At 32.8% G+C, this 17582-nt stretch overlaps 1 protein-coding gene across 2 annotated transcripts in view; it reads right to left on the bottom strand.

Moving 5' to 3' along the window:
• LOC114329727 (solute carrier family 12 member 6) overlaps positions 1 to 17582 on the bottom strand; it is a 551775-nt gene that overhangs the window by 21007 nt on the left and 513186 nt on the right. Inside the window, exons 12-15 of one of the 2 annotated variants that reach the window (XM_028278912.2) lie at positions 15028 to 15078; positions 7661 to 7780; positions 7256 to 7386; positions 1620 to 1759 (exon numbers count right to left, since the gene is read on the bottom strand). In XM_028278912.2, the coding sequence (XP_028134713.1) occupies positions 1620 to 1759; positions 7256 to 7386; positions 7661 to 7780; positions 15028 to 15078 (442 nt within the window). The remainder of the gene's footprint in view (positions 1 to 1619; positions 1760 to 7255; positions 7387 to 7660; positions 7781 to 15027; positions 15079 to 17582) is intronic. The other variant, XM_028278916.2, reaches the window with a different exon arrangement.

Genomic DNA, 17582 nt, shown 5'->3' with positions numbered 1-17582 from the left:
TCAATTCTGTAAAGTACGTTGAATAGGTATAGTGCTTTTTTATCCGAAAATCATAGTTATTCTGGTGTATCATAATTTTTATGGTTATTATTTCGACTTTTAATTAACATTTTAAATATTGCTAAACTATTGGTTAGATTGTCGCCGGCCTCCTGATATATAATCTACTATAAAAAATCTTTCATGTCATCAATTTATTTAATTATTGATAAATAATTACTACCCTAAAATTTTAATTGAGAATTGCAGATTTTTTTTGGGAAAACTCGGATTTTCCGAGTAAAATTTTTGTTGAAAGAAATCGGCAAAAAATAACTTTGTGCAGAACTAAATTACGGTGAATTTTTATTTGAGTGTTTTTGGTTTAAAGGAAAAATCTTAGGAGTTACAGAGCACTAATTAAAAAAAAAGAAGATTTAGGAGTGCTAATTTGTTTATAAATAAAATAACACACTTTCTGCGGACTTGTCATACCACCCCATATTACTAATATATGCAATCTTAAGATTCGATTTTAGCAATAAAATAGCTGGTAATAACTTTTCCCAAAAATGGTATTTTTTCGATAATTTTCCAAGACTATCAACAAATGTTGCGGTGGTTGCGTAGCCAATAAATCCAATAAACCGGAGCGCCAACCCAAATTTTGAGCAGTGTCAAAATGATAACGTTAATATCCCCAGTTGTAACTAATATCGAAATGATAAGAATCGCTATAAATTGCGACCATCATGGCGGCGTCGAAATTAAATAGCGACCTCGAAATTAATTAGAATCAGGGCCCGGATCATGGTTATGGATACTCCCAGTGAGATTAAACTAGCGAAAGAGATTTGAATAGCTAGAGCTAGACCAACGGATATACCGTATACATACTTTTGAGAGAATAGATAGGCGCTAAAGAGTCGGTACATATTGCTACTTTTTTATATCCTGGAGATAGCGAGTTTGCTGCTTGGAGAATCAAGATAATTCGGCAGTATGTATGCAACAAAAGATCGGGAGATTGCAAGATTTGATTAAATCTGTGTTTGAAATTACAGCACATTCAACCTATAGGGAGGGCTCTTAGAAGTATATGTGTATAGAATTTGATCAAGTCTGTTGTTAGCAATTAATTCTTTAGAGGGTTGCCTTAGAATTTGTGGATTTGTTTGATGCTTATCATAATTAGCTAATGAGATATTAAAATTTGCTATCAGTTTATGCCAGGGAGGTTAAGGTGATATTAATATTGGGGTTGTGGATGAAAGATCGATGTTATCTTAGATGTGGTGAGAGGTATCTACCGGGGCATATGTTGAAGTTTAATAGAAGAAGAGTTCTTAAAGTTTTAAATTACTGTGATAAGGATACTTTAGCTAAACCAAGAGTGATATCCATATTTTAATTTATTTACCTAATGAATTAACTAGGAAATATTGTTTACGAACATTTTTTTGTTATATTTGGTTATGTTAACAAAGTTAAATAAAATATGTACTACTCTATGCCAGACAAAGCCAGGTCCTGTTATCAATATCCAGCCGAAAAAATCAAGAAAATAAAATAAACCAAACGTTAATAATTATGTAATATAAGCGATGTATAATTTAAGTGAACAGTTAAAGTGTACTTACAGTTGGATTCTCTTTCCATCTTGGTGTCTTTGGGCGGCCCTGGCAAATTCAAAATGACTAATTGAGCTTCGTGGGATCTATTCACTATTACTTCATTCAATCGAATAGCTGTATGCATTCGACGAACATTACCCTCGTCGCTAAAAAAATATCTTAAAATTAATTAGTTCACTTTTTTAAACATCCTTTATCAAATATTGTTAGTACAACTGGGCCCTAGCCACATACTTGACGTAAGAACGCTAACGTCAGCAAATGCTGTCACATAACATAGTTGGGTCGCACGTAAAGCTCGAATTATGGCATATAAATCGAGAAGAAGAAGAGTACCGAACTATATAACAAAATGTAATGTAGAATCCCTGGAAATGAGAGCACTAAAATCCTCTACCAAAGACGCATGGATTACGTAGGAGTCTGGATTACAGAAGATCTAAATTCGAAATCAGAAATTCGATCAAGAATAGAGCTATCAGGAGCAGCGTTTTTGAAGATGAGGAAATTTCTGAGTAACCAAAGACTCAATCTGCAAATCCGATATCGGATGGTAAAATGATGCATTCACTCTATTCTTCTTTGGTTCAGAAGTATATGGTTCAGAACGGGTCTACCCCAAAATTCCTACAGCCAAAATCACGACAACCACAATCCCGACGGCCAAAATCCCGACACGCTAGAATACCGACAGGCCAAAATCCCGACAGGCCAGAATCCCGACAGGTTTGGTAAGTTTCTTTTTAACATATAATTACATGTATTCTTGTTTTTGGTTTATGGCCATCTGTTTTTTTTTATTTTTTTGTTACTAAACAAAAAGTGACATTACTATGGCCACATTTGCCGACGATACAGGAATCCTTACATCAGACGAAAACCCAGATAGAGCTTCTAACAAACTGCAAAACTACTTAAATTCACTTCAAACTTGGTTAACAAAATGGAAGATTAAAGCGTAAACGGTGAAAAGTCTTCACAAATTACGTTCACAACAAGAAGGATCGACTGCCCACAGGTTCATATTAATAACATTCCTATCCCCTTAAAATCAGATGTCAAGTACCTAGGACTCCATTTGGACCGAAAGCTGACATGGAAGAACCATATCAAAACCAAGAAAGCTCAACTAAATTTAAAAGTCAGACAAATGTATTGGACGCTAGGTAAAAGATCCCAGTTATCATTAGAAAACAAAGTATTATTATACAAACTTATACTAAAGCCGATATGGAGTTATGGTATAGAGTTATGTGGCTGCAGCAAACCGAGCAACACTAAAATACGGTCACAAATCAAAGTCGCTGCGAATGATAGCGAATGCACCATGGTACGTTTCCAAGATAACTATCCATAATGACCTTGGGATACCATTCATCGAAGATGTTATTAAACTACAGGCAAACAAAGCCCAAGAAAGAAATTCCGCCCATGAAAGTCAAACTATTCAACAACTCTACCAGCCGCCACTTGTGGGAAGAAGACTGAAAAGGACATGGCCAGAGGACCTAACTGATTAGGTGTATTGGAGAACCATCGATGGATGGTGCCCAAAGCATGCCAGGATTCAAGACTTTGCTACTATTTGCTAAATACTCTGTGTTGTAATTAGAGTAGATTGTAAATTTGTACCTAATAAAATGATAAATAAAACTAAACAAAAGTATTTACCATTTAATATGAACTAATTTTCTAAATAAAATTTCTAACATGGGTATATGAATTACATTATTTTTTTTGCCAATATAGTCCAAAATGTATAGTCAAATCCTGAATTCAAGTTTACTTTCATATAATAGATATTATCATGTCACTTACAACCTTCCACTTCAGTAAGCATAGCTTTTTTATTATAAAATGAAGTGTTTAATATTTTTTCTGTTAAAATACATAATAATTAGTACCCATACTTAAAATTAAGTAATTAATTTTTCAATTTCAGTACTTTATAATATGATTTGGTATGGCATTTGAAAAGGAAACAATAAATATTCAAAATGTATGTAGTGGTCAGAATTTTTACTTATGCGAGGATTGTTGCATGTCGGGAGTTTGGCCTGTCGGGATTCTAGCGACAGAACGCACCCAGGAAAAATCGCGAAATGGGCAAAAACACATAAACCCAATACAAAAGACCACCAGAAAGACACTCGAAGGGGTAGTATGATAGCTGGACATCCACATCACAAGAGCTGGGATGATAAATAACACAGGACCAGGTCCTACACCTATAACAACACTAAGTTAGAGCAATCCTAAATACAGTGCAAGTAGAACTCAAAACAAAATTGGCAGCTCTCTGACAGATTTGTACGAAATCTTATCTACGGTACAGTTTGCTGCAGCTCTATTTAAATGTCTTCACCTATATACACTGCGCGTCAGAGAAAACGGGCACCTCACAAAATGTGTAATTTTTGATGCCTCGAATTTCCTAAACCTGTTGTCCGATTTAAGTGATTTTTTAAATATGTTATAGCCTTATTCTTTAACAATATCGCTGTAATAATATTGTTGCTAGATAGGTAAATTGTCATTGTATACCGGGTGTACCAATCAAACTGTGTTTTTTCTCAAAGTTCACCACACCCTGTAGAATATTTTAGCATTTATAAAATACTGAAATTAAAACCCAACTATAGCCTCAGGTTTTCTTAATATTCTGTTTTTTGATTCATTCGCTTATTTTGGATAATAAAAAAGTTAACAGGTACTTTAACAACTAACCATGTTTTTCATCAATACAAGGTGTTTCTAAATAAGTGCGACAAACTTTAAGGGGTAATTCAGCATGAAAAATAATTACCGTTTGCTTTATAAACATATGTCCGCAAATGCTTCGTTTCTCGTCAGAGAGGATATTATATGTTAGAAATATCTATTCCAGGGCTTCCCAAACTTATTCGTACTGTGACGCCCTTGGGACTTTCCTATTTTTTTGCGACTCCCTCAACCCAACCCTTAATAATACTTACCATTTTTAGTACTAGCCTAGTAACAGGTTATAGTTATAACAAAAACACTATTTAAACATTTATAATTTTTATCAGAAATTAATAACGAAATCAAAACAAAGGCACAAAAATAAAAAGGGATATTTATTTATATAACTTATTTATATATTATGTAACTGACTGATTAATGTGAGGGATGTGCTTGATTTTTTGAGCACAGCTTATGAAACCGGGAAAACCAAAATATAACGCAAGGAAAAATAGAAGGAAAACGGAATCACTAATGAACTCTTTAGGTCAGCTGTAAACAAGGTCAGGATAGCCTTGATGATTTTCAATCTCCGATAGGAGTGGCACAAGAAGAAGAAGAAGATGAAACCGGCGCTCCAGTTTGGAAATTGCCACTCTCATATCTTTTTCTATGCTTATGTCTGTTTTTAATTATTGCAACTGCAGAAAATCCTGTTTCGCACAAGTACGAAGTCGCAAATGGTAATAAAACCTTTAATGCAACAGTGCTGATGGCATGATATTCATGAGAAACTGAGCTCCAAAATTCAAACAATGTGTCCTTATCGTATATTGAAGCTTCAGGCTAGAATCCCAGGACAATTCTGGGAGTTTTTCTTCTTCCTGCGTTGAAAGTGTCGATTATGTGGATGAATGGAAAGGGTTTGTGACCCAGTCATATTGCTGCAGATCTTCGGGAAAATATTTCTCAAAGTGTTCGATCAATGATAACATGTGTTATGTAAACATATTTTTTAACTAGGAGCCGAGCATTTCTATCGATTTTTCTTGTAGAATACATTTTAAAACAGGGAAACAGTAATCTTCTAATTTTCTCTTCCATAAGAGCAACTTCTTCTGAAACCCAGTAATTTTATTTGCCAATGGCAGGATATCAGTATTGTTTCCCTGCAAAGACTTATTAAGAGCATTTAATTTGTTAAATATGTCACAGAGCTATGCTAATTTTATTACATATAAACTCTGAACTAATAAAGTTTTGCGCGTCATTATGTGATTCTGTATGTAGATATGTGTAAAAATCATTTCTTATTTCTTATATACGTCCAAGTACGTTGCCTTTGGACAGCCAACGAGAGTTGCAAAAATAAATTAAAGAGGTGTGCTCGGCCCCTACTTCTTCACAAAGTTTATGGAAACGTCTTGATTTCACTGATCGTGTTTTAATGTAGTTCACCACTTTAATAATTCCATCCATCACAACACTTAATTCAGGTGTAATGTTCTTTGCTGCTAAGGCCTCTCTATATATAACACAATGTGCCCATTTTACACTTGGTTTTGGTTCCTTGGTTTTGATAAGAGCTTGTAGTCCACCACACTGTCCAAACATCTCTCGAGCACCATCCGTACACACGCCTACACAGTTATCCCGGATAATATTATTTTCAGTCATATGAGTTTAAAATCTCGAATAAATCAGTAGCTTTACGACTTTCACATATTTTACTGCAAAATTACAAATCCTCACATATCTATATTTGTTTCTTGTTTGTACCGCACATAACATATCAATTGAGCATCATCATTACTATCAGTCGCCTCGTCCAGTTGAATGGCAAATAAACCTGAAAGTTTCCCCACAATTTGCTCATTAATATCTTCTGCCATGTTATATTTTTTTATTTGATTTATTTATCAATACATAAGTATATCATTCACTACTCATTTAAAATCAAATAAATACATTTTCTGTATGAAAAGTCTTCGCTGTCACGCGACGCCCCTAGGACAACGCCGTGACTCCCCAGGGTGTCTCGACGCACAGTTTGGGAAGCCCTGATCTATTCATAAGACATACAGTCCTAGTCAAATGTCCCCTCCGCCCGCGTATCTTTTGAACATAATAGTGAAATTTGGAGGGAAGAAATAAGCGGACATAGGCTTTTCAAATATTCGTAACAGGTGACGTAATAGTGACAGCTGACGTTACAGAGCCACTTCGACCGATAATTTTAAATGGGACCTTATGGCAAACGACATCTCGTTTGAAAGGTACTGAAAATACTTATTCAATCATACTAATTTTGTTTGAGTTTAAGTTGATTTTGATGAATAAATTAAATAAATACCTACTAAAATTGTAGTTTCACATTTAATTAATAAAGATTCAAACGTCCGCCTATGTTTATTTGTCAAAAAAGTTTATGTTTTCAATTCTCTAGTTGTTTTTACGTCAACGTCAACTTTTTTGACACATAAACGTAGGCGGACGTTTAAATCTTTATTAATTAAATGAGAAAATACAAGTTTATTATTTATTTAATTTATTCTTCAAAATCAACCTAAACCCAAACAAAATTAGTATGATTAAATATCATTTAGAATTATCGTAAAATTATCGGTCAAAGTCGCTCTGTAACTTCATCTGCCACCATGGGCAGGGGGGCTGTCCCCTAGCTTTTCGGGTGCTTTAAACTATATATGGTTATCCAAAGTATACAAAATATAATGTGCAACATCTTCACGTCTGGCCCCTCTCTAAAAATTTTTATATGAGCTCTCGTGTCTGGGACTATTACGTCACATGTTATGACTATTTTTGAGAAGCTTACGCTCATTTTTCACTCCAAAATTCACTATTATAAGTATAACCGTTCAAAAGATACGAGAGGGGAGGGGACTTTTGACTAGCACTGTATAATGAAATTTACTTACGGTGTTTTAGGGGTTTTATTTTCCTCTATTGAATTTGTATGATTATGTTCATTAGAGCATTCTTTTTCTTTCTCAGAAGAATCATCCTTTTCTTTGGAATTATCACAATCTTCTTTCGTTTCAGTTTTAGGCTACAATAATAAACTTATTGAAAAAATGCTTGTTATAATATTATAACTATACAGGGTGTTTCTAAATAAGTACGACAGACTTCATGGAGTAATTCTACGTGAAAAGATAATGACAATTTGCTACATAAACATGTCCACAAATGCTCCGTTTCTGAGATACGGGGTGGGGTGCGTTTTCGCACTTATTTACTAACACCCTGTATAATAGTTTTAGTTTGCAATTTTCAGCAAAGCATAGAAATAAACATAATTTATACATAACAATATAATGTACCTCATTGGTAGGCTCAAGATCATTTTTGTTATCTTTTTCAGAACCAGGTTCCTGGAATCGAACCTTAGTTGCTATTTTAGTATCTACATTTTGATGATGTTGATCTACTATAGATTGGACCTAAAAAATACGTGTAATACGTGTTTATTGACAATGATCATCAGTTATAAAAAGCCACAAAGTGTCTAGAGTATCTAGTATATTATGATTATGATATTATTAATTAGGTAGATATGTAGTGTATTAGGATTTTGCACCATATTAACCCAAGGTACTGTTAGTCCAGGGTAATAAGGTTTTTTCCATGACACTTCAACAGCCAGAGTACTGAACCGTTTTTTCGACAGGTACTACCTGTAAGAACAAATTGTAACTATTTCCTCCGTAGGATCTGGCAGCCATTTTTATTTATAAACAATTTAGTGTCAAAAACGATCTTTTTTCCTTTTTTTTTGCAAATTAATGGAAAACAGTATGACTTATGATTTTCTTAGTACAAACATCTCCGAGAGAATGGAAAAAGCTTTAAAATGGCGTATTACAAAGTTTAATACACTCATTTATTGTTAATATAATTGCGAAAAAAGGTCGAACTTTCAAAAAAATTTATTTCGCAATAACTATTGTAAAAATAAGTATAGAGCTTTGAAATTTTTGTGAAATAAGGGTTCTTTAGTGCTTAATATGTGACAAAAATTTCAAAGCGATTCATTTAATTGTTTAAATTTTATTTAAATTGTTTATCCCAGAGAGTTTTTTTTTGCAATAACATAAGTCAGAAAAAAATAATGTTAGAACCATTCCACATGTGTCAAATGAAAGAGCATGAGCTAAACTTTCAAATTGGTTTAAAAAAAGTGCATGAAAAATGCATTTATTAGTAAAAAATAATTATGCAGAAGTATGTTAAATTTTTCCTTACAAACTTTTTATATAATAAATTATATATATATATATATTTGTTACAATTTTTCATCAATTTATTATATAAATAACATTACTTGGTAGTTATGCACCTAAAAAGGGTAAAAAATAATTTTTTTGAAAAAAGTTATTCAAAAAGTTTAAAGGATTCTAAAAAAGAAAAATTGACGAGACTTTTGCGCAATTATTTATTACTAATAAACCAATTCTTATTCACTTTTTTTAAACCAATTTGAAAGTTTAGTTCATGCTCTTTCATTTGAGACCTGTAGAATGGTTCTAACATTATTTTTTTTCTGACTTTGTTATTGCAAAAAAAGCTCTCTGGGATAAACAATTTGAATAAAATTTAAACAATTAAATGAATCGCTTTGAAATCTTTGTCACATATTAAGCACCAAACAACCCTCATTTGACAAAAATTTCAAAGCTTTATAATTATTTTTACAATAGTTATTCCGAAATTAATTTTTTTGAAATTTCGACCTTTTTTCGCAGTTATATTAACAATAAATGTTTATAAATAAAAATGGCCGCCAGATCCTACGCAGGAAATATTTACAATTTGTTCTTATAGGTATTACCTGTCGAGAAAACGTTTCAGTACCCTGGCTGTTGAAGTGTCACGAACAGGGTATATTTTTGTCTTATTACCCTGGTCTATATGGAACATTTGATGAAGGAGAACAAATGTAATGTTTATAGTGAACATGTTTTATTAATTTAGTTAAGATGAAATCAATTGTTTATAGCTTAAGTTAAAAATAATTGTCCTAGTCTTAAAACTATATTATAGTTATCAACTATATTAAAATATAACTTATATTGTGTTATTGCGTTAAATTTTAACACAATATTGTGTTACTGGAACAATCCCCCAAAGCTGGTTAAAGTCGACCTTCGGGTCCTTCGGAACTAGGTATAGCAAAAAAAGTAAATGCAAAAACATGCGAAGACTACAGAATAATTAGCCTAATGAGCCGATTCCGATAATTTGGATTCCGCGATGCCTTATGTATCCAAGAGGCTCTATTCGCTGTACAAGTGTTTATGCAGAGGTGAAGAAAACTGTGAAGTATATATTCATATTATCGACTACATAAGGGCATTTGATAGATGATGAAAACATGATAAGTTCACAACCATCTTGAAAGAGGCGGGTTTCGATGATAGAGACTGGAGAATCATATACAGAGAGGTCCTAAATTATGGAATAAATTCATTTTCTCTAAAATCGACGACTATAGAGAAAAATCCTGAAACAGATTTTTGTTTTTAAATTACAACTTTTTGGCATATATTTCATACTAGTGACGTCATCCATCTGAGCGTGATGACGTAATCGATGATTTTTTTAAATGGGAATAGGGGTCGTGTGGCACCTCATTTGAAAGGGCGTTCAATTCTCTATTCAGTAATACAAACAATAATATCATTATTTATGCAGGGTGACCAAAAAAATAATTTTTGAAATAAATTAATTGACGAAAAAAGAAGAATGTATGCAATTTATTTAACTCAAAATACATTCTATCGCAGTCACAAAATAGAAAAAAATGTTTATTTGGCAAATAAACCTTGCTTTTCGCTTAAATTAAATGTTCAAACTGCCAAGTGGTAGGTGGGAGGCTGTTTAATTTAAGCGAAAAGAAATGTTTATTTGTCAAATAAACATTTTTTTGTATTTGCTGACAGCACTATAATGTATTTTGAGTTAAATAAATTGCATACATTCTTCTTTTTGCGACAATTAATTTAATTCAAAAAATATTTCTTGGTCACCCTGTATAAACAATAATATTATTGTTTATATTACTGGATAGAGAATTGAAAACCCTTTCAAATAAGGTGCCACACAACCCCTATTCCCATTTAAACAAATCATCGATTACGTCATCACGCTCAGATGGATGACATCACTAGTATGAAATATATGTCAAAAAGTTGTAATTTAAAAACAAAAATCGACCTATTTCCGGATTTTTCTCTATAGTCGTCCATTTTAGAGAAAATTAATTTATTCCATAATTTAGGACCTCTCTGTATAGTTTATATTACAACCAAAGTGCCAACATTAAAGTGTGACCAGTTGACAGAGGCAATCTCAATAGATTATATAGAGATAGAGGGGTGAAACACGGATTTACGCTGTCCCCGGTGTTATATATTCGAGCAAGCACTGGGAGAACTACAGAAAGGCGTATTAGTCAAAAGAATCTAAATAATAAAAGGGGTCTAAATAATGGACTTAATGCATGGATTGGATCTGAATACGAATAAATCTATGCACTGGATCTGAATACGAAAAAAAAACAAAGTACATGAAAGTAAGCGTTAAATAATAAATACACGGCTTTTGGTTAACCAAGTGCCAATTGACAGGGTAAACAGCTATACATACCTTGGTACCAACATAAACAGCCAATGGGATCACTCTTACTCAAATAAAACAACATATAGGGAAAGCAAGATCAGAGTAGCTATCTGAATCACGCGAATCTTGGTTACAACTTTTCTCTATTTCTTCTTCTTCTTCTTCTTTTAACGGAACTATGTCCTGTTTCTTCTGTTACAGTCTCTGCTGCGATTCGGAGCTCCAGCTAGTACCATCGGAGTACCATCGTTTTTGGGTCTTCATATGGGTCGCTTGGTGTTGGGCTTCTGTGTCTTCACCCATTTCGCCATATGTTCAGGGTCCATCCGATCTACGTGGTCTCTCCACATGCGTCGTCGTGCTCTTGTCCATCTCACTACGTCTTGAACGCCTAGCTCTCTCAATGTGTCTTCGTTTCGTATTCTATCTCTGAGTACCTTTTTGTGAGTGTTAATGTTTCCGCTCCATAAGTGAGTACAGGTAATACACACTTAATTCCAGTACAGGATATTAAATTCAATAATAACAACCGTGAGGACGTATGCGCAGTAACCAGACCCAAAAGAGACCAAAACAAAACCAAATTCCATCTCAGCAAGTCGTGTTTAACATCAGTTTTGTTATTTTTATTATTGAAGTAAAAAGTTCTTTAGCGACGTTGTGTACTTTTTGGATGGGGAAAAAGCATTGAACTCGCGGCAGATTTTTGTGACCGTCACCGCTACGGCGATATATATTATGTATACATGTGTATGTAGGTATATATAAAATAGTATATGACGCACACAACGCGTACCTATATACTATAATATAGCACTTTTTAGATGGGGAAAAATCATTGAACTCAGCGACAGATTCGCGACCGACATTGCTACGGGTTCCACAGTGTATGTAGTTCACAAACTAGAAGGAATATAATACTTATAATTTCAAGGCAATTTTAAGTTTTCACTTCTGTCGGTACTCCCCGAGTGCATTTTTTTATTATTATACCCTAGACCAAACATAAACCGTGAATCCTTTGAAATCGCAGTAACTTGGACAATTATCTTAAACTTAACTGTACACACATGCATATTTTAAATCAAGTATAAAGGATACCCCCGTTAAGATAGGCAAAATGCCCTCAATCCCTGAATTAAAATTTTATATTTTTTTAAGGTTATATGATTAAAAAATAAGACGCGCAATTTTAAACTCCATTTCTACCACCTTCCTCCAAAAACGTAATTTTTTAGTTTTTATTTTTTTTTTAGGTGGGATACAATCAATTTAAACATTTTACAGAACTGAACTCAACTTTTACAGTTGAGGTTTTTACAAAACATCTATTTTTTATAGACTCGTAGGTTGAGTGTAAATAATAACCACAAACAATTTTTTTTAAGTGTATAACTTTTTTTGGAGAATGCAGCAGATTTAATTTTTTTGTTTTGTGTTTTTATCAAAAACTGTATTTCAAATTTTTTTCAGATTTTTCCGTAAGGTGCGCCATCTTCATAAGTTCGAAAAACTGTTTTTTATGGGGTTTTTAAGAATTTTCCCCATTTTATCAACTTCAAAATATATCAGATCAAGGTTTTTATAGGTTATATATAATTTGAAGTAACTGTAGGACTTCAACTGTATCAAAAATTGGAAAAACACGTTCAAACCCCCTAAAAACTCCAAAGCCATTTTGGGGGGTTTGAATGTGTTCCTCCCATTTTTGTTTGTTCTAAAGGGCTTAGTTACATCGAATTATATATAACCTATGAAATACTTTGATCTGATCTCTTTTCTATAAAATGGGGAAAATCCCCAAAAACCTTCTAAAAACCCAGTTATTCGAATTTTTGAAGGTGGCGTACCTTATGGAAAAATCTGAAAAAAAATTAGAAACATAGTTTTTGATAAAATACACAAAAAAATTAAGCCATCTCCTAAAAAAGTTATAAGCCTGTTTCTAAAAAAAAAATAATAATTTTTTTTGAGATTATGTAGCGGGTGTCCCAATAAGAATGGCTCTCGGCCATATCTCAGTAATCGTTTATAGTAAAGCTTTGAGAAAAAAATATTTATAACAAAAGTTGCCTCGGGAAAAGCCTGGAGATTATTTTCATAACTGTAGGTCCACCGCTAGAGGGCGTAATTGAATATCAAAAATTAAAAAATCAAAATTTACCTAATGAAAGGGCACTGGAAATCCAATCATCGTATTCTTCATAAAATTCTGCGCATATTTAATTTCACAAGTTTAGGTCTACCTTGGCAAATAAGAGGTGGGGGTGAGTGGGAACCTTCTTATGAAAAAAAGTCCGGTTCTGCTAAATCGAATTTTGCATACTTGCTCTTGTTGAAATCAGCTCTTTTTCGTCAATGTAAGTGTCTTATTTTCGAAATAGCCTAATAAGTAATATGCAAGCTAGGAGGCGTTATTTAATTATTTTCAGAAATCTAGTTTTGTTTGGAAAATATTAAATACAAGTATGCATTTTTAATCCTGTATTACAAAATTAAACCAAATTAACAACATAATACCAAAAACCGCATGTCTATACCTTTTTTCTATCTCGAGATATCTTAAGAAATGTGTAAATTTTAAACATAACTGTTACTTTCTCCGGTAAACGAGGTTAAGGAAAAGTAGTTAGTGTGCTATGGAAAAAACAAATAAACATTTTCCAGATGTAAACGTATATAATTAATTAAAACAACAATAAGATAAACAACACTATAAAATATAACAAAGAAATAAAAGCAACTACTTACTTAGTGACGACCTAAATGTTCAAATTGTTGCCCATCATTTTCGATGCAAGCATTTACTCTTTCAAGAGTAGATTGAACAGCAGTCTCAATTTCTGCTTTCGCAATGCTTTGAATGACGTTTCGTATTCTCTAGATTCTAGATCATGTTATATCGCGTAGTGGGCCTAGCGGAAAAAACAAGGTCTTTAATCCGTCCCCATAAATAAAAGTCCCCATAAATAAAACAGTTAAATCTGTTGCTATTGACATGCGTTTTTCGGTATTATGTTGCTAATTTGGTCTAATTTTGTAATACAGGATTAAAAATGCATACTTATATTTAATATTTTCCAAAGAAAACTAGATTTCTGAAAATAATTCAATAACGCCTCCTAGCTTGCATATTACTTATTAGGCTATTTCGAAAAAAAAACACTTACATTGACGAAAAAGAGCTGTTTTCGACAAGACCAAGTATGTAAAATTCGATTTGGCAGAACCGGACTTACAGCCATTTTTTCATAAGAAGGTTACCACTCAACCCCACCCCTTATTCGCAAAGGTAGACCTAAACTTGTGAAATCAAATATGCGCAGAATTTTATCAAGAATACGATGATTGGATTTCCAGTGCCCTTTCATTAGGTAAATTTTGCAAAATTTTGATTTTTTAATTTTTGATATTCAATTACGCCCTCTAGCGGTGGTCATGAAAATAATTTCCAGGCTTTTCCCGAGGCAACTTTTGATATAAATATTTTTTTCTCAAAGCTGCACTATAAACAGTTCCTGAGATATGGCCGAGAGCCATTCTTATTGGGACACCCGGTACACTCAACCTACAGGTCTATAAAAAATACACATGTTTTAAAAAGCCTCAACTCTGCATGTGAATTTTTTTAAATTGATTGCATCCCACCCAATAAAACGAAAAAGTGACATTTTTATGGGCGGGGAGAGGTAAGAGAGGTGGAGGGTTAAAATAGCGCTGAGTATTATTTTTTAATCACGTAAAACGTAAAAAAATTTTAAAAATTAAATTCTGGGACTGAGGGAATTTTCCTTATTTTAACGAGGGGTACCTACCCTTTATTTATTTTTGCATATTAATAAAAGTGATAATATTTGTTAACTCTAGTAATAGTTGTATTTATTAAACAGTATAGGTAGTGAGAGTTAGACACTTTGTGCAATAAACAGTCTAAACAGTGAATGGACATGGTAATTAAAATAAAAGTATGTATCGAAGTGATAGGTAACAGAGAATGGATGAAACGAGAGCGAATAAGCGTGCATAAAAGAATAAACCATGAATCTAGCAAATGAATATTTTGCTTTACCAAAGGCAATTTCTCCTCCGTTGATAAGTGATTAAAATCCGCCAGATCCACCTTGCGTGTGCGAGATACAAGTATTTATTAATCACAAAAAATAGACTAATCACAAAAAGTATCGCATAATTTTTAAAACAGGAAAAGTTTAAAAGCAATTTTTAATTTTTAGCAGAATGTTATAATACTCGGCTATGGTATCCTTTAGGGGTCTACAAACTGTACAAACCCATAACATTTCAAGTTAAAGCGTGTTTCTGCCGAAAAAAACAAACGTTAATAACAGAATATTTACATTTAGTCCAGGGTAATGAGGTTTTTTCCATGACACTTCAACAGCCAGAGTACTGACGCGTTTTTTCGACAGGTAATACCTATTTATAAGAACAAATTGTAACTATTTTTATTTATAAACAATTTAGTGTCAAAAAACAGTCTCTTTCCTTTTTTGCAAATTAATGGAAAACAGTAAGACTTATGGTTTTCTTAGTGCAAACATCTTCGAGAGAATGGAAACAGCTTTAAAATGGCGTATTACAAAGTTTAATACACTCATTTATTGTTAATATAATTGCTAAAAAAGGTCGAAATTTCAAAAAAAAAAATAATTTTGCAATAACTATTGTAAAAATAAGTATAGAGCTTTGAAATTTTTGTCAAATAAGGGTTCTTTGGTGTTTAATGTATGACAAAAATTTCAAAGCGATCCATTCAATTGTATAAATTTTATTCAAATTGTTTATAACAGAGAGCTTTTTTTGCAATAACGTAAGTCAGAAAAAAATAATGTTAGAACCATTCTACAGGTGTCAAATGAAAGAGCATGAGCTAAACTTTCAAATTGGTTTAAAAAAAGCGAACAAAAAATTCATTTATTAGTAATAAATAATTATGCAAAAGTATGTTCAATTTTTCGTTATAAACTTTTTATATTTTTATATAATAAATTATATATTATATTTATTACAATTTTTCATCAATTATCATATGAAAACATTACTTGGTAGTCATGCACCTAAAAAACGGTAAAAAATAGATTTTTTTGAAAAAAGTTATTCAAAAAGTTTAAAGGATTCAAAAAAAGAAAAATTGACGATACTTTTGCATAATTATTTATTACTAATAAATACATTTTTTATTCACTTTTTTTAAACCAGTTTGAAAGTTTAGTTCATGCTCTTTCATTTGACATCCGCAGAATGGTTCTAAGATTATTTTTTTCTGACTTATGTTATTGCAAAAAAAGCTCTCTGGGATAAACAATTTGAATAAAATTTAAACAATTGAATGAATCGCTTTGAAATTTTTGTCACATATTAAGCACCAAAGAACCCTCATTTGACAAAAATTTCAAAGTTCTATACTTATTTTTACAATAGTTATTGCGAAATTAATTTTTTTGAAATTTCGACTTTATTTCGCAATTCTATTAACAACAAATGATTGTATTAAACTTTGTAATATGCTATTTTAAAGCTTTTTCTATTCTCTCGAAGATGTCTGGACTAAGAAAACCATAAGTCTTACTATTTTCCATTAATTTGGAAAAAAGGGAAAAAGACCGTTTTTTGACACTAAATTGTTTATAAATAAACATGGCCACCAGATCCTACGCAGGAAATAGTTACAATTTGTTCTTATAGGTATTACCTGTCGAAAAAGCTTCAGTACCCTGGCTGTTGAATTGTCAAGAACAGGGTATATTTTTGTCTTATTACCCTGGCCTAATTGGACATTTGTGTTCGAGAATTTGATCTCTGCACTATGTCTGCTTGATTTTTAAATGAGGAGGTGCGTTTTTAGATAAAAGAAATGAGTAATTTAATGTTAGAGCAAGCAGCCCAAATCGTAGCTTTAATTGGAGATTGACGATCGCAGCAATATATTGCTGATGTTTTAGGAATCCACCAATCCAGCGTTTCAAGAGTTTTCATAAGATATAGAGAAACTGAAAGTTACACAAGAAGACCAGTTATAGAGGACGAGTAAAAGGTGTACGAACCCCGCAGATGACCGTTATTTACGTCTTTGCACCCGCAGATGACCGAAGACTTCGCATACACGTCATGTTACAGCTAGGCAACTGCAAAATGTTCTTCTCACAGTCAGTAATATTCGAATAAATGCCAATTCGCTTAAAAACAGATTAAGGAAATTTGGAACCAGAGCCAGAATATCTGCTACTGCTCCACTGTTCACGCGGGCACACCATATGATACGTTTAAGGTTCGTACGAGAACATGCCAATTGGGATATTAACGACTGGGCTAATATTATTTTTACCGATGAGTCAAGATTTACACTTTGTGGTCTCTACAGACTATTCCAGTTTACAGACGCGCCGGTGAGCGATTTGCTCAGTGTAACATAAGAGCAGCTAGAAATTTTGGATGTGGCTCGATTATGATATGGGAAGGCATCTGATTTGCAAGCCCTACAGAATTATGAGTGTTTGGTAGGGGGTTCCTGACTGCTGATCCGTATCAGGGCGGCTCGTGATAGTACAAGATGGTGAGGCACCCTACATTTGAGGAATAATATTATTACGGTTTACCTAAAATGGT

This window comes from Diabrotica virgifera, chromosome 10, assembly GCF_917563875.1.
Source record: "Diabrotica virgifera virgifera chromosome 10, PGI_DIABVI_V3a".
NCBI classification, from domain to species: domain Eukaryota; kingdom Metazoa; phylum Arthropoda; class Insecta; order Coleoptera; family Chrysomelidae; genus Diabrotica; species Diabrotica virgifera.
Note: the sequence above shows the minus strand (reverse complement) of the source record. Positions and strands in the feature narration are given on the sequence as shown.